At 50.5% G+C, this 27,472-nt stretch overlaps 1 protein-coding gene across 2 annotated transcripts in view; it reads right to left on the reverse strand.

The window, feature by feature from the left end:
* irf6 (interferon regulatory factor 6) overlaps window positions 1–27,472 on the reverse strand; it is a 45,794-nt gene that overhangs the window by 15,485 nt on the left and 2,837 nt on the right. For both annotated transcript variants that reach the window (XM_063065180.1, XM_063065179.1), the window contains exons 2-5: window positions 12,682–12,858; window positions 3,515–3,719; window positions 2,788–2,867; window positions 910–943 (exon numbers count right to left, since the gene is read on the reverse strand). In XM_063065180.1, the coding sequence (XP_062921250.1) occupies window positions 910–943; window positions 2,788–2,867; window positions 3,515–3,719; window positions 12,682–12,855 (493 nt within the window). In that variant the 5' untranslated portion in view covers window positions 12,856–12,858. The remainder of the gene's footprint in view (window positions 1–909; window positions 944–2,787; window positions 2,868–3,514; window positions 3,720–12,681; window positions 12,859–27,472) is intronic.

Consider the following 27,472-nt stretch of genomic DNA (forward strand, 5'->3'; position numbering starts at 1 on the left):
TTTCCGAGCAACTGTTCACTTCAGAACATCTTGCAGCTCTACAACCCTGGTCAGACCACACTTGGACTATTGTGCTCCGTTCTGCTTGCCTTCACTATAAGAAGGTGTAGAGGAGATTTACCAGGATGCTTCCTGGATGAAAGATCATGGGCTGAAGGGCCTGTTCCATTGAGCACATCTACATGAAACACTGTCGCAAGAGAGCAGCATCCACCAGAGACCCCCACCCAGGACATGCTCTCTTCTCGCTGCCACCATCAGGAAGGTGGTACGAGAGCCTCAGGACTCCCACCACCAGGTTCTAGAGCAGTCACTACACCTCAATCATCAGGCTCTTGAACAAAAGGGGATAACTGTGGTCAACTTCACTTGCCCCATCACTGAAACATTCCATAACCAACGGACTCTCTTCAAGGACTCTTCATCTCGTGTTCTCGATATTTATTGCTTAGCTAATTATTATCATTATTTCTTCTTTTTGTATTTGCACAGTTTCTTGTCTCCTGCACTCTGGTTGAATGCCCTAATTGGGTGGTCTTTCACTGATTCTGTTATGGTCACTCTTCTATAGATTTATTGAGTATGCCCACAAGAAAATGAATCTCAGGGTTGTATATGATGACATACATGTACTTCAATAATAAACTTACTTTGAACTTTAGTCACCACCCGCTAACCCAAAATGGACCTCATCATTTCCTTTCTGTGTTTCTTTTAAATTAACCAACACTGATTCCACTCAGTAACTTTATTGAAATCTTCTGCGCCACACCCACTGTTTCCTTGTCTACTCTACCTAAACACTCTCAAGGGTACTTACTTCCCTTCACTACTCAAGTTTAATGCAAGTTCCAAACTAACATAGGCAAGCTAGAGATAGGGTAGATGCCAAAGACCGAGAACACTTACCATTTAGGTTGAGAAATGGGAAGCTCTCCTGCATCTGCACATAAAAGAGGGGGAAATTAGTACAACCGCAGGTGACCCGACTGATGGCCAAGATGTACGTTGCTCGAGGGGACAATAGTAACAATCAAAATAGGACTTGATGACATTACAGAGAACATTGAGCTGTGGCACCACTGTAGTGTAGTGGTTAGTGCCCCAGATCTTTACAGCTCCTGGCATCGGAGTTCAGAGTTCAATTCTGGTGTCCTCCATGAAAAAAGAAGTTTGCATGTTCTTGCGGTGTGCTGGTGGGCTTCCTCCGAGTGTGCTGGCTACCTCCCACGGTGTCGAAAGACGCACCAGTTAGTAGGTTAATTGGTCATCGTAAATGGGCCTCTGATTCGGCTAGGATTGAATCGGGGATCGCTGGGCGGCACGGCTCAAAGGCCAGTTCTGCGCCGTATCGCTAAATAAACAAAACATTAACAGGGCTGGGACAAAGCTGTCCCTTCAGAACGGAGATGAGGAGAAATTTCATTTGGGAAGAAGGCAGCGAATCTGTGAAATTTGTTGCCACAGACTGCAGTGGTGGCCCAGTCACTGGGTACATTTAAAGTGGAGGTTGAGAGGTTCTTGGTTACAAGGAGAAGGCAGGAGAATGGAAAATAACTCAGCCGTAATGGAATGGTGGAGCTGACTTGATGGGCCGAATGGCATGGTTCTGGTCCTGCATCTTACGGTCTTATGGAAGGTGAGGTAAACAAAGCTGTGTGAACTGTAAATGGGTCGAGTTGTTTCCTTCTCAGATACAACACATGATGGTGAACATACCGTCTTCAGTTCTGGCCGCCTCATTATGGAAAGGATGTGGAAGATTTAGAGATGGCACAGAGGAGATTCATCAGGATGCTGCCTGGACTAGAGAGCATGAAATATGAGGAAAGGTTGAATGAGCCAGGGTTGTTCTCTTTGGAGAAAAGGAGGATGAGAGGTGACTGGATAGAGGTGTTCAGGAAGTTAAGAGGCATAGATTGAGTGGAGAACCTGCCCCCTTTTTCCCCAGGGAGTACAATTTCAAGGAGGAAAGTATGGAGGTGGGGGGATAGCAGATGTAGCTTTTAAAACAAAAAGTTGTGGGTGCAAGGAATGCCCTGGTGGTAGAGGCAGCTAGATTAGGGACATTTAAGAAACTCTTAGGAATATGGACAGTACAAATAGAGAGGAGGGAAAGGTTAGATTAATGTTGGAGAAGGTTAAAAGATCAGCACAATATTGTGGGATGAAAAGCCTATGCGGTTCTAAGCTCAATCTCCACAGCAGCAGGGGAATGGAATTTCAATTCCCAGATTCCAGATGTTACTGAGAACCTCGAGGCTAGGTGCCAGAGGAACACGGAAGGCTTGTCTAAGCGCCAGAGGGAGCATGACAGTTCTCCAGTTCCTCACCCACCTGCCCAACCGGGGAATCTTCAAAGAACGTAGAACATTAAAGCACAATTCAGGCCCCTTGATCAATCACATTGTGTCGACCCATCTAACCGACTCAAAGATCAATCCAATTCTTCCACCGCATGTAACCCTCCCATTTTTTTTCATCATGTGCCCATCTCTACGAGTCTCTTAAAAGTCCCTAATGTGTCCACCTCGACCATCACCCCAGCAGAGTGTTCCACAAACCCACCACACAAAAAAATCTACCTTTGATATTCCCCCAGACGATTCAATATCGGTGGCTCTTGGTCCGATAAAGTGTCCTTCACCTTATACAGCAATCGCCATGGCTACAGTGACCCAGACTGGAGCTGCATAGCACTGAGAGATAGGATGGGCAAGAACCTCCAAAGTTTGAGGTGGAACTGTTATCCTGAGCAATATTCCCATTTCCAAGAGTTCCACTCACCTTTACTTGGGGCTGAGAACTCGAGTCGTCGTCCTCCTCATCTTCCAAGTCCACGTCGTTTTCCTCCCACGGAACCGACCCTGCAACACGCACATCAACGTGCTCGTTTTACTTCAGGTCACCACAGTTCACTCCCCACTCAAGGTCCAAAAGGTAGTTAGAATGTGAAAAGTAGCAATCCCAAAACCCCTGCACAACACCACTAGTCAACGGCAGCCAACCAGAAAAGGCTCCCTTTATTCCCACTCTTTGCCTCCTGCCAGTCAGCCAATGCTCTATCTGCATTAGCCTCGTTCCTTTAATACCATGGGCTTTTAACTTGTTAAGCAGCCTCATGTGTGGCACCTTGTCAAAGACCTTCTGAAAATCCAAGTACTGTATACAACATCAAAGGATTCTCCTTTGCCTTTCCTGCTTATTATTTTGTCAAAGAATTCCAACAGGTTTGTCAGGCAGATGTTCTATCCCGTCTACAGTCTCTGGCCTATGAAATTATACTTGCTTTACTATGACTCTGGGATGTTCAATTTTATTAAATTCAACTACATAAATGCATTACTGTTGGCAGATAAAGAGCATTAATGACACTTGTTGCCATCTGTTGGAAATTCCCCAAAATTAATTCATGGCAACAACAGTTCACCGTAACTTTTGCCACACGCAAACTGAGAGCTGGTGTCCATACCTGTGCCAGAGCCATCATTGTAAAGCAGGAGGGATTTCCTACCTGGATTGCTGTGTCCACCGTTAGCCTGGGGGATGTCGCACACTTCATAAATCTTCAGCGGATTCATGGGGATCTCTTTGGTGCCGTCGTAAATGAGGTTGAACTCGCGGCTTTTGTTGAGCGCGCAGCGAAGTTGAGCTTTCCACTTGGCGGGGTCCGGTTCGTCGATCCCCTCCTGGTACTTCCCCGTCTCCACAGCCCAGGCCTGCGGGTTGTGCACACCGTGATCAATCCCTCGAGCGGCATGGCGTCAACCTGCACCATCGCGCCTGATTCCTCGCTGCCCTGCTGACCAAGTAGGCTGCCCACTCCACAATAAACGGGTCAGGACGAGAACACAATCCGTCCCGTCACCTCTCGTCACTTGTCACACCGATTCCCGGTGTCTCAGAATCGGGTCTATCATCAATCACTGACTTAGATAGCATGAAATCTGTTGTTTTGCAACAACGGTACAGTGGAAAGGCATAAAATTACCATAAATTACAAAAATAAATTAAATAAATAGTGCAAAAAAAAATAGATTGGCTTTACATGTACACAGAAATATTGAAACACACAGTGAAATGCATTACTTGTGTTAACAACCAACACAATCCGAGGTTGTGCTGGGGGCAGCCGGCAACTGTCACCATGCTTCTGGCACCAACATAGCATGCCCACGACTCACCACCACTAACCCTAACCCATACGTCTTTGGTCTGTCGGAGGAAACTGGAGCAACCGGAGGAAACCCATGCGGTCACGGCGAGAACACACAAACTCCTTACAGACAGTGGCGGGAATTGAACCCAGGTCGCTGGCACCGTAAAGCATTTTGCTAACTGCTACACTATCGTGCAGTAGAGTTCATCAGGATGTGAGAACTGTACAACTGGCGATGGGCACAACAGCCAGAGCCCACCGTTCTCTGTGAGGAGTTGGGACATCCTTCCGGTTGGTAGGTTATTTGGTCATTGTAAATTGTCCCTTGATTAGGCTAGGGTTAAATGGGGGGGGGGCACTGGGCCTATTATGTGCTGTTTCTCCGTAAATAACAATCTAATGGGTAATGCTCAGAGGTGATTAACACCGTCCACCAGAAAATAAGCAATGTTGCTCCCAGTTCCCCAGTTCAGTGATTACTGGCCAATCACGCTCGGAATGCTGACCGACAGCACCCAGTCAACACTGCTCCCAGTCGGGCAACACTGATTTTTAAATTCATATTTTAATTTTAGTTGCTGTACTTCAAGAAACCGCACAGAACAGGCCCTTCTGGACCAACGAGCCATGCCGCCCAAAAACACAGATATTTAACCCTCGCCCAGTCACTGGACAACTTACAATGAACAGCTAACCTTCTAACTGGTATAGCTTTGGACTGCGGGACTGCGGACGGCACCGGAATTGACCTCCAACGCCCCGAGCAGTAATAGAGCCACACCAACCGCCACGCTACCGTGGTGCCACAGCCTTGCTTTACAAAACCCTCCAGGGCTGAATCCCTCTGACCACCACACCCCCCCCCCCCACCAAACCCCACACTCAGGTTTCTGCGTGTGCCCGTGTTGTGTCCCTGCAGGTCCGAGTCTGTGTCCACTGAAGGTCAGGGTTCTGTGTATCTGGGTGGGAGGGAGGGAGGGAGGGACAGGCTGTTGTTGTTTTGTTCTGCCAAGCTCGGTGGGCACGTGATGGTGGCATCGGAATGTGTGGCACACTTGCGGGCTGCCCCCAGCCCACCTTCGGGTGTGTTGGCTGTTAATGCAAATGACGCATTTCACTGTATGTCTCAATAAATAAATTTGCATCTTACACCACTAATGGCCTGGATCCCAGGACACGGATTTCCTTCTCGTCTCCTTCCATTCCCACTCGATTCTCCCTTCTTCCTCAGAACCCACCTCGTCTGGTTATCTGCCCTAAATCTCCTGGTTACAGCTTGCTCTACTACATTCCAGGCATGACAAGTTTCTGTCTGACGAGTTACTGTTGTTTCATATGGGAACTTACTTCCTTGTGGTATTTTTTGCCTTTCAGTTTAATATAAATTAAAAACATTATCTAATCATACACACAAAAGATTCAGCAGATGTTGAAAATCTAGAAAAGCACAAAGCGCTGAAGGAACTCAGCAAGTCAGGCAGCATCTATGGAGAGGTCACCTTTTTGGATTGAGACCAAGGTCCTGATGAGGGATCTTGGCCTAAAACATCAGACGTTTATTCCCTTCCATAGATGCTGCCTGACCTGTTGAGCTCTTGCAGCATTTTGTGTATGTTGTTCAAAATTTTCTAATATCATTTTCTCCCCACCCCTCTATTTTTTCAAAATTTAATCCATGGGGAATTTCCCAAGGACACAGGAATGCGAAGGATCACCATGTCTCGGTTAAACATCCAATTATCAGCAGAGGTGATGCCAGGAGGAAGGCAGAGACAGGGAGTTTGTGATGTGTTGAAAATCAGACAGTACAGAATCTATCAGCCCGGCAATGTAACGTGGCAGGGGAACAGATCCTTTGGAGTACAAGCATAGACAAACCCCACTAAACCCAACAAAATTGCAGCCAGTTGCAATATTCGACCCCTGTCAGTTGTGCTCTGTTAACCTACAAAAGTTGAGGTTTGATAACGCAAAGGTCAGACCACGCTTGGAGTACCGTGAGCAGCTTTGGACCCCTTATCGTTCACGAGAATGATTCCAAGAATGAAAGAGTTAACATACGAGCAGTGTTAGATGGCTTTGGGCCTGTACTCGCTGGAGTTCAGAAGAATGCAAAGCGTGAGAGGTGGGAAACCCATCAAATGTTGAAACGCCTAGATAGAGTGGATGTGGAGAGGTTATATCCTATAGTGGGGAGTCTAGGACCAGAGGGCACAGCTTCAGAATAAAGGAATATCCATTTAGAACAGGGATGATTATTAAGCTCTTTAGCTAGAACAGGGGTTCCCAACCTTTTTTTATGCCATGGACCAATACCTTAAAGCAAGGGGTCCGGAGACCCCAGGTTGGGAACCCCTGGGGACCAGAGGGTGGTGAAACTGTGGAATTCATTGCCACAGACAGCAATGAAAGTCAAATCATTGGGTATTTGTAAAGCAGAGTTCTCGATCAGTCAGAGAGTCAAAGGTTATGGTGAGAAAGCAGAATAGGATTAAGAGGGATATTGTCAGACATAATGGAATGGCAAAACAGACTCAAATTCAACACCATCCACCCTGCTGTGCTGGGGGAGAAGCTGACAGCGATGCAGGTGGATGCTTTCCTGGTGTCATGGATTCTTGATTACCTGACTGGCAGACCACAGTACGTGTGCTTGCAACACTGTGTGTCCGACAGAGTGATCAGCAGCACTGGGCCTCCACAGGGGACTGTCTTGTCTCCCTTTCTCTTCACCATTTACACCTCGGACTTCAACTACTGCACAGAGTCTTGTCATCTTCAGAAGTTTTCGGATGACTCTGCCATAGTTGGATGCATCAGCAAGGGAGATGAGGCTGAGTACAGGGCTATGGTAGGAAACTTTGTCACATGCTGTGAGCAGAATTATCTGCGGATTAATGTGAAAAAGACTAAGGAGCTGGTGGTAGACCTGAGGAGAGCTAAGGTACTGGCGACCCGTTTCCATCCAGGGGGTCAGTGTGGACATGGTGGAGGATTACAAATACCTGGGGATACGAATTGGCAATAAACTGGACTGGTCAAAGAACACTGAGGCTGTCTACAAGAAGGGTCAGAGCCGTCTCTATTTCCTGAGGAGACTGAGGTCCTTTAACATCTGCCGGACGATGCTGAGGATGTTCTACGAGTCTGTGGTGGCCAGTGCTATCATGTTTGCTGTTGTGTGCTGGGGCAGTAGGCTGAGGGTAGCAGACACCAACAGAATCAACAAACTCATTCGTAAGGCCAGTGATGTTGTGGGGATGGAACTGGACTCTCTGACGGTGGTGTCTGAAAAGAGGATGCTGTCTAAGTTGCATGCCATCTTGGTCAATGTCTCCCATCCACTATATAATGTACTGGGTGGGCACAGGAGTACATTCAGCCAGAGATTCATTCCACCGAGATGCAACACAGAGCGTCATAGGAAGTCATTCCTGCCTGTGGCCATCAAACTTTACAACTCCTCCCTTGGAGGGTCAGACACCCTGAGCCAATAGGCTGGTCCTGAACTTATTTCCTGGCATAATTTACATATTACTATTCAATTTTTTTATAGTTTTATTACTATTTAATTATTTATGGTACAACTGTAACGAAAACCAATTTCCTCCGGGATCAATAAAGTATGACTATGACTATAAATGGTCTGAACGGGCTAATTCTGCTCCTGTGCTTTGTGGACTCCTGCAGAGAGTTACGTGCTCATTTTCCAGTCAGGCTATGGGTAGCTAGTGGTTAGCACACTGCTTTATAGTATCAGCGACGCAGGTTCAATTCCCAGCACCATCTGTGAGGGATTTGTACATTCTCCCCATGACCGCGTGGGTTTCCTTCAGCTGCGCCATTTTCCCCCCGCAGCCCAAGGAGGCTCCGGTTAGCAGGATAATCGGTCGTTGCAAATTGTCCCTCCATTAGGCTAGGGTTAAATTGCTGGTTGTTGGGCAGCGAGGCTCAGAGGGCTGGAAGGGCCTATTCTATGCTGTATCTCAATCAATCAAAGACAAGCTCTCCACAGATAACCACAGGGGCCGAGGATTGTGCAGCAGACTGTGGGAGGAGGTCAGTGGGAGCGTGGGGGAGGGGGGCCAATAGCTAGTTGATGTTTGGGGTCAAGATCCTCCATTTTGTTAGTGACTCCAGAATTTGGCATCTGCAGTCTCATGTCTTCCAGATTGGGGATTGTTTTAAGGTTAAAGGGTATGGGGAAAGGATGTAAGGTTAACTAAAGGTCCTCACCAGGGTATCAGAGGTGGAGAAGTTCGCAACTTTAAATTCCTCTTTTTTATTATTTCAGAGGACCTGTCCTGGTCTAACCGGTAAGTGCAATTATGAAGAAAGCACCTCAGCGCCTCTGCTTCCTTAGGATTGCAAAGATTCAGCATGACATCTAAAACCTTGACAAATGTCTATCGATGTATGGTGGAGAGTACATTGATTGGCTGCATCACGGCCTGGTACAGAAGCACAATTGCCCTTGGACGGAATGGCCCAGTCCGTCACAGGTAAGGCCCTCCCCTCCATTGAGCACATCTACACAGAGTGTTATCACAGGAAGGCAGCGTCCTTCATCTGGACTGCCACCACCCAGGTCAGGCTCTCTTCTCACTGCTGTGATCAGGAAGAAGGTACAGGAGCCTCAGGACTCACACCACCAGCTTCAGGAACAGTTAGTACCCCTCGACCAACAGGCTCTTGAACCAAAGGGGATAACGTCATTCAACTTCTCTCACCCCCTTATTTAAATGCTCCCACAGCCAAAGGACTCACTTTCAAGGACTCTTCATCTCACGTTCTTGATATTTATTGCTTATTTATTAATTATTATTATTATTCTTTCTTTTTCTATTTGCAGAGTTTGTTGTCTTTTGCACTCTAGCTTGAGGAGTCTTCCACTGATTCTGTTATGGTTATTATTCTATGGGTTTACTGAGTATGCCCACAAGAAAATGAATCTCGGGGTTGTATAAGGTGACATGCATGCACTTTGATAATGTATTTACGTGTGGGCACGTGGCCAAGTGGTTAAGGCATTGGACTAGCGACCTGATGGTCGTGAGTTTGAGCCCCAGCTGAGGCAACGTGTTGTGTCCTTGAGCAAGGCACTTAAGCTGTATGGGTCCTAATGCCCTTCCCTTGGACAACATTGGTGTCGTGGAGAGGGGAGACTTGCAGCATGGGCAACTGCTGGTCTTCCATACAACCTTGCCCAGGCCTGCGCCCTGGAGAGTCAAGACTTTCCAGGCGCAGATCCACGGTCTCGCAAGACTAACGGACGCCTTTAATTTAATTACTTTGAACTTTAAAAGTTATTGGATTATGCTTGACATACGGATAGAGATACAGCGAAAAACTTGGATTTGCATGCCACCCAGCCAGATCATTCCAAACGTGCGCGTCAGGGTAAAGCAGTACGAAGGGGAAAAAACCACAGCAGAATGCAAAACTGTCTCATACGTAAAGTACAATCATGCAACAGTTGCTGACACCTTTAAACTCAAAAGCCCTTTGAGACCAAACTCAACTCCACCACTGCTTTTGGTTGTTAAGCTTTAGAATTCCTAACCCACTCCCTCTCTCTTTAAACAGCAACTCTGACCACACTTTCCTGCCTCGTCTCCCTCCGGCTGACAGCCTCACCCTACTCAAGAAGCTAAATTCTTGGGACAGGTTCCAATACTCGAGAGGCCCTTGTTCCCTCTTCATGCTGGGAAGGAATAAGGGACAGGATATTTTCACCCCAGAGGCGGGGTTTTGAACATAGGTTGGTACTTGGTCGAGGTAGTCACAAGCATAAACGTCAAACAGAACGCAAGGATAAGAACCTGAGGGACGACTCCAAACCTGTCTGGGAGCACAATATTCAGACCAGCTCCTCTCCCTCTCAAGGCTTCCGATAACGATGTCCACATTCTCTGAGGTAACTGGAGGAAAGTATAGGGGGATGTCAGAGGTAGTTTTTTTTCCCCACACAGAGTGGTGGGAATGGTGCAGGGATGATGGTAGAGGCAGATACATTACAGACATCAAGAGACTCTTAGGTAGACAAATAGATGATAGAAAAATGGAGAGCTAGGTGGGAGGAAAGGGTTAGATTGATCTTGGAGTGGATTAAGGAGTTGGCACAATATCATACTGTGCTGTCATGCTCTATGTTCTCAGACATGGAGCTAATCTGCACATATTAGTACTTATAGACCTGACACCTCCCAACATCACTCCCTCAATTAAAACTGAAAGTTAGCAAGGCAAGAAGAGAAACTGCGCTGGAGCGGTTGAATGCACGTTTGTAAAACAGGTTTGATTCACCGCCCCCTTTAGCCAGAGGGTGGTGAATCTGTGGAATTCATTGTCACAGGCGGCTGCAGTGGTTAAGGCATTGGTATATTTAAAGCGGAGGCTGATAGGTTCTTGGTTAGTAAGGGGTTAAAGGATTACCAGGAGAAGGCAGGAGAATGGAATTGAGAGAGATAATCAGCTACAACAGAATGGTGGAGCACACTTCATGGGCTGAATGGCCTCATTCTGCTCCTATGTCTTGTGGTCTTTCGTCTACTCCTTCTGGGACACTGCGAGTGGCAGATCCTTCTCCCTGTCAGCAGAAGACCACGTACGCACACTCAGAGGCTAATTTATTAGGCACGGGAGGATCCTGAAAAAATAGCTACTGAGTGTAGAGTCATACAACACCGAAACAGGCCCTTTGACCCAAATCATCCACGCTGACAAAGATGCTGATCCAAACTAGTCCCGTTTGCCAGCATCTGTTCCATAACCTTCTAAACCTCCGCCTTAAATATACATGAAGACTTGGCCTCCAGAGCTGCCTGTGGCAAAGAATTCCACAGATTCTCTAGCTAAAGAAATTCCTCTTTGTCTCCGTTCTAAAAGGATGCCCCTCTATTCTGAGGCTGCGTCCTCTGGTCTTGGGCACTCCCACCATAGGGAACATCCACTCTATCAAGACTTTTCACCATTCGATAAGATTCAATTAGATCACCTCTAATTCTTCTGAATTCCAGTGAATACAGGCCTAGAGCTGTCAAATGCTCTTCATATGACGAGCCATTCAATCCTGGAATCATTCTCGAAAACTACCTTTGAACCCTCTCCATTTTCAGCACATTCTTTCTAAGATAAGGAGCCCAAAACTGCTCACAATACTCCGTGAGGCCTCACCAGTGCTTTATAAAGTCCCAACATTACATCATTGCTTTTGCATTCTAGTCCTCTTGAAATGAATGCTAATATCACATTTGCCTTCATCACCACAGATTCAACCTGTAAATTAACCTTTAGGGAATCCTGCACAGGGACTCCCAAGTCCCTTTGCACCTCAAAGTTTTGTATTTTCTCTCCATTTAGAAGAGTCAACCTTTTCAATTCTTCTAGCAAAGTGCATGACCATACGCTTCCCAACACTGTATTCCATCTGACACATCTTTGCCCATTTGTCTGAGTCCTTCTGTAGCCTCTCTACTTCCTCAAAAACTACCTTCCCCTCCAACTATCTTCATATGCCTGCAAACTTTGCAACAAAGCCATCAATTACATCATTGAAATCATTGACATACAATGTAAAAAGAATCAGTTCCAACACAGACCCCTACAGAACACCACTATTCACCAGCAGCCAGTCAGAAAAGGCTCCCTTTATACCCAATTTGCCTCCTGCAATCAGCCACTGCTTTATCCATGCTAGAATCTTTCCTGTAATACCATGGGCCCATAGCTTGCTAAGCAGTCTCATGTGTGGTACCTTGTCAGAGGCCTTCTGAAAATCCAAGTACACAACATCAACCGATACTCCTTTGTCTATCCTGCTTGATATTTCTTCAAAGAATTCCAGTAGATCTGCCAGGCAAGATTTTCCCTTGAGGAAACCATGCTGCCTACAGCCTATCTTATCACGTGCCTCCAAGTACTCTGAGATCACATCTTTAACATCAACATTTTCACAGCCACTGACATCTGACTGGCCTATCACTTCCATTCTTCTGCCTCTCTCTCTTCTAGGAGAGTGGAATGATATTTGCAATTCTCCAGTCTCCCAGTCCTGGTTATGCAACCACTGACGCCAGGTAGACAATCTCTGTAGAGTATTAATAATGGCTGGGGTCACCCGGCTTTGTAAAGGCACTGCCCAGAAGGCGGCAATGGCAAACCACTTCTGCAAAAAAATTTGCCGAGAACATTCATGGTCACAGGAGGACCACGGTCGCCCACGTCATACAACACGGCACGTGATGATGATGATGGTTGTACTGCTGCCGTAAAAAACAGCAGATATCCCGGCATATGCCTGATTCTAATTATGATGTTGGAACAGTCATATAACTCTTCCACATGTACTGTGTAACTCTGAGACTCTCTGAATCTCAAGCACCCAATGTTTCTACCAGATAGTGATCAGGGCAGCACATTTCTCCACTCGAAGAGACCCAACTGGCAAGCAGGGTTTGTCTGAAGGAGAACATACAAAAGATATAACCATCAAACCAATACAATAAAAACCATGTGCCCACCTTAAAGATGGTGTTTTCTTCCTCCTGTGGAGGGCTGTGGCGGGTCGCGTGCTTCCAAGGTATTTGGAATCGCTTGTTTTCTCGGTGGAGCCAAATAAGTCCCGGGAAAAGTCCACTGTCCACCTGGGCCACAAGCCACGGCTTCAGACGCACCCTGCGCTGGTGCACCGCCATCGCCTGGAACAGAAACCCTTTTTACTCAGAAGAAAATGGAACGGTCACACGGCAGAGATGGAGAAACGTGGGATGGCACCCATCTGCAAACTAAAGTTTAGAGAGTTTGCAGTGCTTTCAAAGATGGCGTCAAGCTACGGCCTCCATTGAGATCCGCGGCTCAGACTCAGTTGGGTGCTTTTTTCTAAGCATAGCGGTTAGTGCAACGCTATTACAGCACGGGCGTCGGAGCTTGGAGTTCAATTCTGATGTTTCTCTCCCCGTCACAGTCCAAAGGTTAATCGGTTATTGTAGGGTTAAACAGGTGAGCTGCTGGGAGGTGCAGCTCAGTGGCCAGAAGGACCTGTTCTGCATTGTATCTCTAAGTAAATCGGACAAATGGATCTTCATGCCATCAGGCTGGGGGCTTCCGAGATGAAATATGAGAAGCTTAACCTCACCATGGCAGTACAGGATACTGTGGACAAGTTGGAATGGGAATTGAAATGGTAGTCAGTGGTTATTGTTGATTGTCTGAGAGGTAGCGGGCAATAGTCATACTTTATTGATCCCGGGGGAAATTGGTTTTCGTTACAGTTGCACCATAGATAATAAATAGTAATAAAACCATAAATAGTAATATGTAAATTATGCCAGGAAATAAGTTCAGGACCAGCCTATTGGCTCAGGGTGTCTGACCCTCCAAGGGAGGAGTTGTAAAGTTTGATAGCCACAGGCAGGAATGACTTCCTATGACGCTCTGTGTTGCATCTCGGTGGACTGAGTCTCTGGCTGAATGTACTCCTGTGCCCAACCAGTACATTATGTAGTGGATGGGAGACATTGTCCAAGATGGCATGCAACTTGGACAGCATCCTCTTTTCAGACACCACCGTGAGAGAGTCCAGTTCCATCCCCACAACATCACTGGCCTTACGAATGAGTTTGTTGATTCTGTTGGTGTCTGCTACCCTCAGCCTGCTGCCCCAGCACACAACAGCAAACATGATCGCACTGGCCACCACAGACTAGTTGTACAAACTGAGAGCAGACAGTGAGGTGATAATCATCAGATAATCTGTGGTTATAATGTAAATTACTGGATAAATATTGGCTCCACTGAAACAATGCCTTAAACATGTTAAACACAAGAAGGTCTGCTGGAAATCCACAGCAACACACAGAAAATGCTGGAGAAACCTAGCAGGTCAGGCAGCGTTGATGGAAACAAATCCATCTTGAGCAACACAGACAAGCTCCCAGGAAGTGGTAGGGGCTGTGGTAGCGGGTCTGGGTGAGTACAGGGTCGAAGAGTCAGGGGGCGGCAGAGATCACAGTGGGGGAGCAGTGAGAGACGGTTTCACTGAACACCCAAAGGGAAGGGATAAAGTTATTCAGGGCAGGCATTCCTCACGGAGACTTTACAGTAATAGCAGTTTCACAAACACAAGATTCCCAGCATCCGCAGATTTTCTCATGTTTATATACCGTCCAAACTGATGACATGAATATCGATTTCTCTTTCTGGTCAAAAAAAACCCCTCTCACTCTTCTCTTCTTCTATTCTTCACTCTGGCCTCTTACCTCTTCTCAACCACCCATCACCTCCCCTGTGTCCCTCCTCCTTGCCTTTCTCCTATGGTCCACTCTGCTCTTCTTTCAGATTCCTTCTTCTCCATCCCTTTACCTTTCCCACTCACCTGGTTTCACCTATCACCTTCTAGTCATCCTCCTTCCCCACTCCCCACCTCTTTGCTCTGGCATCTTTCCCCTTCCATTTCAGTCTGAAGAAGGGTTTCACCTGTGTTTATTCATTTCCATAGATGCTGCCTAACCTGCTGAGTTCCTCCAGCATGTTATGTGTCTTGCCTTAAGCATTTGCCTGTTGGGTTGTGGCTCATGTCTACATGGGCGGACAACACGAGTTGGCCAGAGCTGGAGCCGTGTCTGCAGGTCTGGTTGCCATATGAGAAGGGTGTGAGGCTACAGAGGGAGTAACAGGGCTATCACCAGGACTGGAGAGTTACCACTTTGAGTGTAGAACATTGACCAGCAGATACTACAGGCTCTTCGGCCCACAATGCTGTGCTGACCTTTATAAACGTTCCTCACAATCACTCTGATTCTAATGAAGGGTCTCGGCCCAAATCATTGACTGTTCACCTCCCTTCACAGATGCTGCCTGACCTGCTGAGTTCCTCTAAGCAACACACATAATGTGTGTTGCTTGAAATTCCAGCATCTGCAGATTTCCTCGTCTTTGAGTTCCTCCAACACTTTTTTATGCCACGGACCCAACCGTTAACCTAGGGGTCCGTGGATCCCAAGTTGGGAAACCCTGCTCTGGCATTTTCTCTGTGTGGAAAGGTACGGCCTGGTGAAGAAGATGTTGGTGCCCTGCAGTGTATGGGGGTGGGGTGGGGGGAAGACGATGATAAGTTACTTTAAGGTGTTGAGATCAAGGGCTATCGGCAGAGGGGTGGAAATGGGGGAGGGGAATGGGAGGGGCTTATGATACACTACGTGGAAGGAAGGCACGAGGTGCGAACAGAGAACAGCACAGGCCACTCAGCCCACAATGTTGTACACGAAGATCAATCTAACCCTTCCCTCCCACGTAGCCCTCCCTTTTCTTTCATCCATGTACTGATCCAAGAATCCTTTAAAAGTCCCTAATGTACCTGCCTCTACCACCACTCCTGGCAACACGTTCTGCACAGTCACCACCCTGTGCAAAAAACTTACCTCTGACATCCCCTTACACCTTCCTCCAATCACCTTACAACTATGCTCCTTCGAATTAGCCATTTCTGCCTTGGCTATGAAATCAATCTATGCCTCTTATCATCTTGTACCCGTCTATCAAGTCACCTCTGATCCTCCTCCTCTCCAAAGAGAAAAGCCCCAGATCACTTAACCTTTCAACTTCAGACACGCTCTCTAATCCAGGCCGCATCCTGGTAAATCTCCTCCACACCCACTCTCAAAGCTCTCACATCCTTTCTATTACGAGGTGACCACAATATCCTAAGCGTGGTCTACCCAGACCTTCAGAGCGAAATTGGGACCATCGGCTTGCGAGAGTTTCAGCTGCACTGACCTCTCAGCAGGGTTTCTCTACCTGACCAGTCAGTGACACCAAGTCCCACCAACACCAGCTTTTCACTCTCTCCTCCTGCTCTGGAATATTCCAGAGGCAGAAACACCTCAAGCTTTCCATCCCACCCTGCCCGAACTGTCAAAATCATCTGACCTCCCACACTGGGTACACGGTCCACAGCTCAGTCCCACCCTCCCACACTGGGTATGCAGTCTACAGCACAATCCCACAATTTGGGTATGCGGTCCTTCAATTCCCAGCTATCTAATAAACTCCCAGCTACACTCTAATCCCACCGGCCTTTCTGCCTTTGCCAGCCTTTCAGACAGAGCTCCAAGCACACACACTCTGAGAGAGAAGGCTCACCATGTCTCCTTGCCGAACAGACTCCATGCGCCGAATGGCCTCATTTTCCTCCTAAGTCTTATGATCTCGTTTGCAGACCTCCACCCTGTCCAGGGGTGAGGGAGGGAATCTCCCTGATACAGGGGGTGACGGGGGGGGGGGGAGAATCTCACTGTAACAGGGGTGTCAGAGAAGGGAAGAGTCTCACTATAACTGGGGTGTCGGGGGGAGAGTCTCACTGTAACTGGGGTGTCAGAGAGGGGACAGTCTCACTGTAACTGGGGTGTCGGGGGGAGAGTCTCACTGTAACTGGGGTGTCGGGGGGAGAGTCTCACTGTAACTGGGGTGTCAGAGAGGGGGGAGAGTCTCACTGTAACTGGGGTGTCGGTTAGGAGAGTCTCACTGTAACTGGGGTGTCAGAGAGGGGGACAGTCTCACTGTAACTGGGGTGTCGGGGGAGAGTCTCACTGTAACTGGGGTGTCAGAGAGGGGGGAGAGTCTCACTGTAACTGGGGTGTCAGAGAGGTGGAGCGTCTCACTGTAACTGGGGTGTCAGAGAGGGAGGAGAGACTCACTGCAACTGGGGTGACGGGGGGGGAGAGTCTCACTGTAACTGGGGTGTCGAGGGGAGAGTCTCACAGTAACTGGGGTGTCGAGGGGAGAGTCTCACTGTAACTGGGGTGTCGAGGGGAGAGTCTCACTGTAACTGGGGTGTCGAGGGGAGAGTCTCACTGTAACTGGGGTGTCAGGGGGGGAGTCTCACTGTAACTGGGGTGTCAGGGGGGAGTCTCACTGTAACTGGGGTGTCAGAGAGGGGGAGAGTCTCACTGTAACTGGGGTGTCGGGGGGAGAGTCTCACTGTAACTGGGGTGTCAGAGAGGGAGGAGAGTCTCACTGTAACTGGGGTGACGGGGGGAGAGTCTCACAGTAACTGGGGTGTCAGAGAGGGAGGAGAGTCTCACTGTAACTGGGGTGACGGGGGGAGAGTCTCACAGTAACTGGGGTGTCGAGGGGAGAGTCTCACTGTAACTGGGGTGTCGAGGGGAGAGTCTCACTGTAACTGGGGTGTCAGGGGGGGAGTCTCACTGTAACTGGGGTGTCAGGGGGGGAGTCTCACTGTAACTGGGGTGTCAGAGAGGGGGAGAGTCTCACTGTAACTGGGGTGTCAGAGAGGGGGAGATTCTCACTGTAACTGGGGTGTCAGAGAGGGGGAGAGTCTCACTGTAACTGGGGTGTCAGAGAGGGGGAGAGTCTCACTGTAACTGGGGTGTCAAAGGGGGGAAGAGTCTCGATGTGATAACAGCACATTTGGAAAGCAGTGAAATGATCGGACAAAGTCAGCATGGATTTGTGAAAGGAAAATCATGTCTGACGAATCTCATAGAATTTTTTGAGGATGTAACTAGTAGAGTGGATAGGGGAGAACCAGTGGATGTGGTATATTTGGATTTTCAAAAGGCTTTTGACAAGGTCCCACACAGGAGATTAGTGTGCAAACTTAAAGCACACGGTATTGGGGGTAAGGTATTGGTGTGGGTGGAGAATTGGTTAGCAGACAGGAAGCAAAGAGTGGGAATAAACGGGACCTTTTCAGAATGGCAGGCGGTGACTAGTGGGGTACCGCAAGGCTCAGTGCTGGGACCCCAGTTGTTTACAATATATATTAATGACTTGGATGAGGGAATTAAATGCAGCATCTCCAAGTTTGCGGATGACACGAAGCTGGGTGGCAGTGTTAGCAGTGAGGAGGATGCTGAGAGGATGCAGGGTGACTTGGATAGGTTGGGTGAGTGGGCAAATTCATGGCAGATGCAATTTAATGTGGATAAATGTGAGGTTATCCACTTTGGTGGCAAGAACAGGAAAACAGATTATTATTTGAATGGTGGCCGATTAGGAAAAGGGGAGGTGCAACGAGACCTGGGTGTCATTATACACCAGTCATTGAAAGTGGGCATGCAGGTACAGCAGGCGGTGAAAAAGGCGAATGGTATGCTGGCATTTATAGCGAGAGGATTCGAATACAGGAGCAGGGAGGTACTACTGCAGTTGTACAAGGCCTTGGTGAGACCACACCTGGAGTATTGTGTGCAGTTTTGGTTCCCTAATCTGAGGAAAGACATCCTTGCCATAGAGGGAATACAAAGAAGGTTCACCAGATTGATTCCTGGGATGGCAGGACTTTCATATGATGAAAGACTGGATCGACTAGGCTTGTACTCTCTGGAATTTAGAAGATTGAGGGGGAATCTTATTGAAACGTATAAAATCCTAAAGGGATTGGACAGGCTAGATGCAGGAAGATTGTTCCCGATGTTGGGGAAGTCCAGAACGAGGGGCCACAGTTTGAGGATAGCGGGGAAGCCTTTTAGGACCGAGATTAGGAAAAACTTCTTCACACAGAGAGTGGTGAATCTGTGGAATTCTCTGCCACAGGAAACTGTTGAGGCCAGTTCATTGGCTATATTTAAGAGGGAGTTAGTAATGGCCCTTGTGGCTACGGGGGTCAGGGGGTATGGAGAGAAGGCTGGGGTGGGGTTCTGAGTTGGATGATCAGCCATGATCATAATAAATGGCGGTGCAGGCTCAAAGGGCCGAATGGCCTACTCCTGCACCTATTTTCTATGTTTCCATGTTTCTATGTGTCGGGTGGGGGAGTCTCACTGTAACTGAGGTGTCAGAGAGGGAGGAGAGTCTCACTGTAACTGGGGTGTTGGGGGGAGAGTCTCACTGTAACTGGGGTGTCGGGGGGAGAGTCTCACTGTAACTGGGGTGTCAGAGAGGGGGAGAGTCTCACTGTAACTGGGGTGTCGGGGGGAGAGTCTCACTGTAACTGGGGTGTCAGAGAGGGGGAGAGTCTCACTGTAACTGGGGTGTTGGGGGGAGAGTCTCACGGTAACTGGGGTCTCAGGGGGGAGAGTCTCACTGTAACTGGAGTGTCAGAGAGAGGGGGAGAGTCTCACTGTAACTGGGGTGATGCGGGGAGAGTCTCACTGTAACTGGGGTGTTGGGGGGAGAGTCTCACGGTAACTGGGGTCTCAGGGGGGGAGAGTCTCACTGTAACTGGAGTGTCAGAGAGAGGGGGAGAGTCTCACTGTAACTGGGGTGATGGGGGGAGAGTCTCACTGTAACTGGGGTGTCAGAGAGGGGGAGAGTCTCACAGTAACTGGGGTGTCAGGGAGAGAGTCTCACTGTAACTGGGGTGTCAGAGAGAGGGGAGAGTCTCACTATAACTGGGGTGTCGGGGGGAGAGTCTCACTGTAACTGGGGTGTCAGAGAGGGGGAGAGTCTCACTGTCACTGGGGTGTCGGGGGAGAGTCTCACTGTAACTGGGGTGTTAGAGAGAGGGGGAGAGTCTCACTGTAACTGGGGTGTCAGAGAGGGGGGAGAGCCTCACTGTAACTGGGGTGTCACAGAGGGGGGAGAGCCTCACTGTAACTGGGGTGTCAGAGAGGGGGGAGAGCCTCACTGTAACTGGGGTGTCAGAGAGGGGGCAGAGTCTCACTGTAACTGGGGTGTCAGAGAGGGGGGAGAGTCTCACTGTAACTGGGGTGTCGGGGGGAGAGACTCACTGTAACTAGAGTGTCAGAGAGAGGGGGAGAGACTCACTGTAACTGGGGTGTCAGAGAGGGGGGAGAGTCTCACTGTAACTGCGGTGTCAGAGGCGGGAGAGTCTCACTGTAACTGGGGTGTCGGGGGGGGAGAGTCTCACTGTAACTGGGGTGTCAGAGAGGGAGGAGAGTCTCACTGTAACTGGGGTGTCAGAGAGGGGGAGAGTCTCACTGTAACTGGGGCGTCAGTGATGGGGAGAGTCTCGCTGTAACTAGGGTGTCAGAGAGAGGGGGAGAGTCTCACTGTAACTGGGCTGTTGGGGGAGAGTCTCACTGTAACTGAGGTGTCAGAGAGGGGGAGAGCCTCACTGTAACTGGGGTGTTGGGGAGAGAGTCTAACTGTAACTGGGGTGTCAGAGAGGGGGAGAGTCTTACTGTAACTGGGGTGTAGGGGGGAGAGTCTCACTGTAACTGGGGTGTCAGAGAGGGGGAGAGTCTCACTGTAACTGGGGTGTCAGAGAGGGGTGAGAGTCTCACTGTAACGGGGTGTCAGAGAGAGGGGGAGAGTCTCACTGTAACTGGGGTGTCGGGGGGAGAGTCTCACTGTAACTGGGGTGTCAGAGAGGGGGAGAGTCTCACTGTAACTGGGGTGTCAGAGAGGGGGAGAGTCTCACTGTAACTGGGGTATTGGGGGGAGAGTCTCACTGTAACTGGGGTCTCAGGGGGGGAGAGTCTCACTGTAACTGGAGTGTCAGAGAGAGGGGGAGAGTCTAACTGTAACTGGGGTGTCAGAGAGGGGGAGAGTCTCACTGTAACTAGGGTGTCAGGGGGGGAGAGTCACACTGTAACTGGGGTGTCAGGGAGAGAGTCTCACTGTAACTGGGGTGTCGGGGGAGAGTCTCACTGTAACTGGGGTGTTAGAGAGAGGGGGAGAGACTCACTGTAACTGGGGTGTCAGAGAGGGGGGAGAGTCTCACTGTAACTGGGGTGTCAGAGAGGGGGAGTGTCTCACTGCAACTGGGATGTCAGAGAGGGGGGAGAGTCTCACTGTAACTGGGGTGTCAGAGAGGGGGGAGAGCCTCACTGTAACTGGGGTGTAAGAGAGGGGGAGAGATTCACTGTAACTGGGGTGTCAGAGAGGCGGGAGAGTCTCACTGAAACTGGGGTGTCAGAGAGAGCGGGAGAGTCTCACTATAATTGGGGTGTCGGCGGGAGAGTCTCACTGTAACTGGGGTGACGGGGGGGGGAGTCTCTCTGTAACCGGGGTATCAGAGAGGGGGGAGAGTCTCACTGTAACTGGGGTGTCAGAGAGAGGAAGAGTCTCACTGTAACTGGGGTGTCAGAGAGAGGGGGAGAGTCTAACTGTAACTGGGGTGTCAGAGAGTGGGAGAGTCTCACTGTAACTGGGGTGTCAGAGAGGGAGGAGAGTCTCAATGTCACTGGGGTGTCAGAGAGGGGGAGAGACTCACTGTAACTGGGGTGTCAGAGGGAGAGTCTCACAGTAACTGGGGTGTCGAGAGGAGAGTCTCACTGTAACTGGGGTGTCAGAGAGAGGGGTAGAGTCTCACTGTAACTGGGGTGTCAGAGAGAGGGGGAGAGTCTCACTGTAACTGGGGTTTCAGAGAGAGGGGGAGAGTCTCACTGTAACTGGGGTGTCAGAGAGAGGGGGAGAGTCTCACTGTAACTGGGGTTTCAGAGAGAGGGGGAGAGTCTCACTGTAACTGGGGTGTCAGAGAGAGGGGTAGAGTCTCACTGTAACTGGGGTGTCAGAGAGAGGGGGAGAGTCTCACTGTAACTGGGGTTTCAGAGAGAGAGGGAGAGTCTCACTGTAACTGGGGTGATGGGGGGAGAGTCTCACTGTAACTGGGGTTTCAGAGAGAGGGGGAGAGTCTCACTGTAACTGGGGTGTCAGAGAGGGGGAGAGTCTCACTGTAACTGGGGTGTCAGAGAGGGGGAGAGTCTCACTGTAACTGGGGTGTTGGGGGAGAGTCTCACTGTAACTGGGGTGTCAGAGAGAGGGAGAGTCTCACTGTAACTGGGGTGTCGAGAGGAGAGTCTCACTGTAACTGGGGTTTCAGAGAGAGGGGGAGAGTCTCACTGTAACTGCGGTGTCAGAGAGGGGGAGAGTCTCACTGTAACTGGGGTGATGGGGGGAGAGTCTCACTGTAACTGGGGTTTCAGAGAGAGGGGGAGAGTCTCACTGTAACTGGGGTGTCAGAGAGGGGGAGAGTCTCACTGTAACTGGGGTGTCAGAGAGGGGGAGAGTCTCACTGTAACTGGGGTGTTGGGGGAGAGTCTCACTGTAACTGGGGTGTCAGAGAGAGGGAGAGTCTCACCGTAACTAGAGTCTCACCGTAACTGGGGTGTCGAGAGGAGAGTCTCACTGTAACTGGGGTTTCAGAGAGAGGGGGAGAGTCTCACTGTAACTGCGGTGTCAGAGAGGGGGAGAGTCTCACTGTAACTGGGGTGATGGGGGGAGAGTCTCACTGTAACTGGGGTTTCAGAGAGAGGGGGAGAGTCTCACTGTAACTGGGGTGTCAGAGAGGGGGAGAGTCTCACTGTAACTGGGGTGTTGGGGGAGAGTCTCACTGTAACTGGGGTGTCAGAGAGAGGGAGAGTCTCACTGTAACTGGGGTGTCGGGGGGGAGAGTCTAATCTGTAACTGGGGTGTCGGGGAGAGAGACTCACTGTAATTGGGGTGACAGAGAGGGGGCAGAGTCTCACTGTAACTGGGGTGTCAGAGAGAGGGGGAAAGTCTCACTATAACTGGGGTGTCGGGGGAGAGTCTCACTGTAACTGGGGTGACAGAGAGGGGGCAGAGTCTCACTGTAACTGGGGTGACAGAGAGGGGGCAGAGTCTCACTGTAACTGGGGTGTCAGAGAGGGGGAGAGTCTCACTGTAACTGGGGTGTTGGGGGAGAGTCTCACTGTAACTGGGGTGTCAGAGAGAGGGAGAGTCTCACTGTAACTGGGGTGTCAGGGGGGGAGAGTCACACTGTAACTGGGGTGTCAGGGAGAGAGTCTCACTGTAACTGGGGTGTCGGGGGAGAGTCTCACTGTAACTGGGGTGTTAGAGAGAGGGGGAGAGACTCACTGTAACTGGGGTGTCAGCGTGGGGGGAGAGTCTCACTGTAACTGGGGTGTCAGAGAGGGGGAGTGTCTCACTGCAACTGGGATGTCAGAGAGGGGGGAGAGTCTCACTGTAACTGGGGTGTCAGAGAGGGGGGAGAGCCTCACTGTAACTGGGGTGTAAGAGAGGGGGAGAGATTCACTGTAACTGGGGTGTCAGAGAGGCGGGAGAGTCTCACTGAAACTGGGGTGTCAGAGAGAGCGGGAGAGTCTCACTATAATTGGGGTGTCGGCGGGAGAGTCTCACTGTAACTGGGGTGACGGGGGGGGGAGTCTCTCTGTAACCGGGGTATCAGAGAGGGGGGAGAGTCTCACTGTAACTGGGGTGTCAGAGAGAGGAAGAGTCTCACTGTAACTGGGGTGTCAGAGAGAGGGGGAGAGTCTAACTGTAACTGGGGTGTCAGAGAGTGGGAGAGTCTCACTGTAACTGGGGTGTCAGAGAGGGAGGAGAGTCTCAATGTCACTGGGGTGTCAGAGAGGGGGAGAGACTCACTGTAACTGGGGTGTCAGAGGGAGAGTCTCACAGTAACTGGGGTGTCGAGAGGAGAGTCTCACTGTAACTGGGGTGTCAGAGAGAGGGGTAGAGTCTCACTGTAACTGGGGTGTCAGAGAGAGGGGGAGAGTCTCACTGTAACTGGGGTTTCAGAGAGAGGGGGAGAGTCTCACTGTAACTGGGGTGTCAGAGAGAGGGGGAGAGTCTCACTGTAACTGGGGTTTCAGAGAGAGGGGGAGAGTCTCACTGTAACTGGGGTGTCAGAGAGAGGGGTAGAGTCTCACTGTAACTGGGGTGTCAGAGAGAGGGGGAGAGTCTCACTGTAACTGGGGTTTCAGAGAGAGAGGGAGAGTCTCACTGTAACTGGGGTGATGGGGGGAGAGTCTCACTGTAACTGGGGTTTCAGAGAGAGGGGGAGAGTCTCACTGTAACTGGGGTGTGAGTCTCACTGTAACTGGGGTGTCAGAGAGAGGGAGAGTCTCACTGTAACTGGGGTGTCAGGGGGGAGAGTCTCACTGTAACAGAGAGGGGGAGAGTCTCACTGTAACTGGGGTGTCAGAGAGGGGGAGAGTCTCACTGTAACTGGGGTGTTGGGGGAGAGTCTCACTGTAACTGGGGTGTCAGAGAGAGGGAGAGTCTCACTGTAACTGGGGTGTCGAGAGGAGAGTCTCACTGTAACTGGGGTTTCAGAGAGAGGGGGAGAGTCTCACTGTAACTGCGGTGTCAGAGAGGGGGAGAGTCTCACTGTAACTGGGGTGATGGGGGGAGAGTCTCACTGTAACTGGGGTTTCAGAGAGAGGGGGAGAGTCTCACTGTAACTGGGGTGTCAGAGAGGGGGAGAGTCTCACTGTAACTGGGGTGTCAGAGAGGGGGAGAGTCTCACTGTAACTGGGGTGTTGGGGGAGAGTCTCACTGTAACTGGGGTGTCAGAGAGAGGGAGAGTCTCACTGTAACTGGGGTGTCGAGAGGAGAGTCTCACTGTAACTGGGGTTTCAGAGAGAGGGGGAGAGTCTCACTGTAACTGCGGTGTCAGAGAGGGGGAGAGTCTCACTGTAACTGGGGTGATGGGGGGAGAGTCTCACTGTAACTGGGGTTTCAGAGAGAGGGGGAGAGTCTCACTGTAACTGGGGTGTCAGAGAGGGGGAGAGTCTCACTGTAACTGGGGTGTTGGGGGAGAGTCTCACTGTAACTGGGGTGTCAGAGAGAGGGAGAGTCTCACTGTAACTGGGGTGTCGGGGGGGAGAGTCTAATCTGTAACTGGGGTGTCGGGGAGAGAGACTCACTGTAATTGGGGTGACAGAGAGGGGGCAGAGTCTCACTGTAACTGGGGTGTCAGAGAGAGGGGGAAAGTCTCACTATAACTGGGGTGTCGGGGGAGAGTCTCACTGTAACTGGGGTGACAGAGAGGGGGCAGAGTCTCACTGTAACTGGGGTGTCAGAGAGGGGGGAGAGTCTCACTGTAACTGGGGTGTCAGAGAGGGTGAGAGCCTCACTGTAACTGGGGTGACAGAGAGGGGGCAAAGTCTCACTGTAACTGGGGTGTCAGAGAGGGGGAGAGTCTCACTGTAACTCGGGTGTCAGAGAGGGTGAGAGTCTCACTGTAACTGGGGTGTCAGAGAGGGGAGAGAGTCTCACTGTAACTGGGGTGTCAGAGAGGGTGGAGAGTCTCACTGTAACCGGGGTGTTGGGGGAGAGTCTTACTGTAACTGGGGTGTCAGAGAGAGGGGGAGAGTCTCACTGTAACTGGGGTTTCAGAGAGAGGGGGAGAGTCTCACTGTAACTGGGGTGTCAGAGAGGGGGAGAGTCTAACTGTAACTGGGGTGTCAGAGAGGGGGAGAGTCTCACTGTAACTGGGGTGTCAGGGAGAGAGTCTCACTGTACCTGGGGTGTCAAAGAGGGGGGAGAATCTCACTGTAACTGGGGTGTCAGGGAGAGAGTCTCACTGTAACTGGGGTGTTAAAGAGGGGGAGAGTCTCACTGTAACTGGGGTGTCAGAGAGGGGGAGAGTCTCACTGTAACTGGGGTGTCAGAGAGAGGGAGAGTCTCACTGTAACTGGGGTGTCGGGGGGAGAGTCTAATCTGTAACTGGGGTGTTGGGGGAGAGTCTCACTGTAACTGGGGTGACAGAGAGAGGGAGAGTCTCACTGTAACTGGGGTGTCGGGGGGAGAGTCTAATCTGTAACTGGGGTGTCGGGGAGAGAGACTCACTGTAACTGGGGTGTCAGAGATGGGGAGAGTCTCACTGTAACTGGGGTGTCAGAGAGAGGGGGAAAGTCTCACTATAACTGGGGTGTCGGGTGAGAATCTCACTGTAACTGGGGTGTCAGAGGGGGGAGAGTCTCACTGTAACTGGAGTGTCAGAGAGAGGGGGAGAGTCAAACTGTAACTGGGGTGTCAGGGGGGGAGAATCTCACTGTAACTGGGGTGTCAGAGAGGGGGAGTGTCTCACTGTAACTGGGATGTCAGAGAGGGGGAGAGTCTCACTGTAACTAGGGTGTCAGGGGGGGAGAGTCACACTGTAACTGGGGTGTCAGGGAGAGAGTCTCACTGTAACTGGGGTGTCGGGGGAGAGTCTCACTGTAACTGGGGTGTTAGAGAGAGGGGGAGAGACTCACTGTAACTGGGGTGTCAGAGAGGGGGGAGAGTCTCACTGTAACTGGGGTGTCAGAGAGGGGGAGTGTCTCACTGCAACTGGGATGTCAGAGAGGGGGGAGAGTCTCACTGTAACTGGGGTGTCAGAGAGGGGGGAGAGCCTCACTGTAACTGGGGTGTAAGAGAGGGGGAGAGATTCACTGTAACTGGGGTGTCAGAGAGGCGGGAGAGTCTCACTGAAACTGGGGTGTCAGAGAGAGGGAGAGTCTCACTGTAACTGGGGTGTCGGGGGGAGAGTCTAATCTGTAACTGGGGTGTTGGGGGAGAGTCTCACTGTAACTGGGGTGACAGAGAGAGGGAGAGTCTCACTGTAACTGGGGTGTCGGGGGGAGAGTCTAATCTGTAACTGGGGTGTCGGGGAGATAGACTCACTGTAACTGGGGTGTCAGAGATGGGGAGAGTCTCACTGTAACTGGGGTGTCAGAGAGAGGGGGAAAGTCTCACTATAACTGGGGTGTCGGGTGAGAATCTCACTGTAACTGGGGTGTCAGAGGGGGGAGAGTCTCACTGTAACTGGAGTGTCAGAGAGAGGGGGAGAGTCTAACTGTAACTGGGGTGTCAGAGGGGGGAGAATCTCACTGTAACTGGGGTGTCAGAGAGGGGGAGTGTCTCACTGTAACTGGGATGTCAGAGAGGGGGAGAGTTTTACTGTAACTGGGGTGACGGGGGGGGGGGAGTCTCTCTGTAACCGGGGTGTCAGAGAGGGGGGAGAGTCTCACTGTAACTGGGGTGTCGGGGAGAGAGTCTCACTGTAACTGGGGTGTCAGAGGGGGGAGAGTCTCACTGTAACTGGGGTGTCAGAGGGGGGAGAGTCTCACTGTAACTGGGGTGTCGGGGAGAGAGACTCACTGTAACTGGGGTGTCAGAGATGGGGAGAGTCTCACTGTAACTGGGGTGTTGGGGGAGAGTCTCACTGTAACTGGGGTGTCAAAGAGGGGGAGAGATTCACTGTAACTGGGGTGTCAAAGAGGGGGAGAGATTCACTGTAACTGGGGTGTCAGAGAGAGGGGGAGAGTCTCACTATAATTGGGGTGTCGGGGGGAGAGTCTCAATGTAACTGGGGTGACGGGGGGGGGAGTATCTCTGTAACCGGGGTATCAGAGAGGGGGGAGAGTCTCACTGTAACTGGGGTGTCAGGGGGAGAGTCTCACTGTAACTGGGGTGTCAGGGGGAGAGTCTCACTGTAACTGGGGTGTCAGAGGGGGGAGAGTCTCACTGTAACTGGAGTGTCAGATAGAGGGGGAGAGTCTCACTGTAACTGGGGTCACAGAGAGGGGGAGAGTCTCACTGTAACTGGGGTGTCAGAGAGCGGGAGAGTCTCAGTGTAACGGGTGTCAGAGAGGGGGAGAGTTTTACTGTAACTGGGGT

Source organism: Mobula hypostoma, chromosome 13 (genome assembly GCF_963921235.1).
Source record: "Mobula hypostoma chromosome 13, sMobHyp1.1, whole genome shotgun sequence".
NCBI classification, from domain to species: domain Eukaryota; kingdom Metazoa; phylum Chordata; class Chondrichthyes; order Myliobatiformes; family Myliobatidae; genus Mobula; species Mobula hypostoma.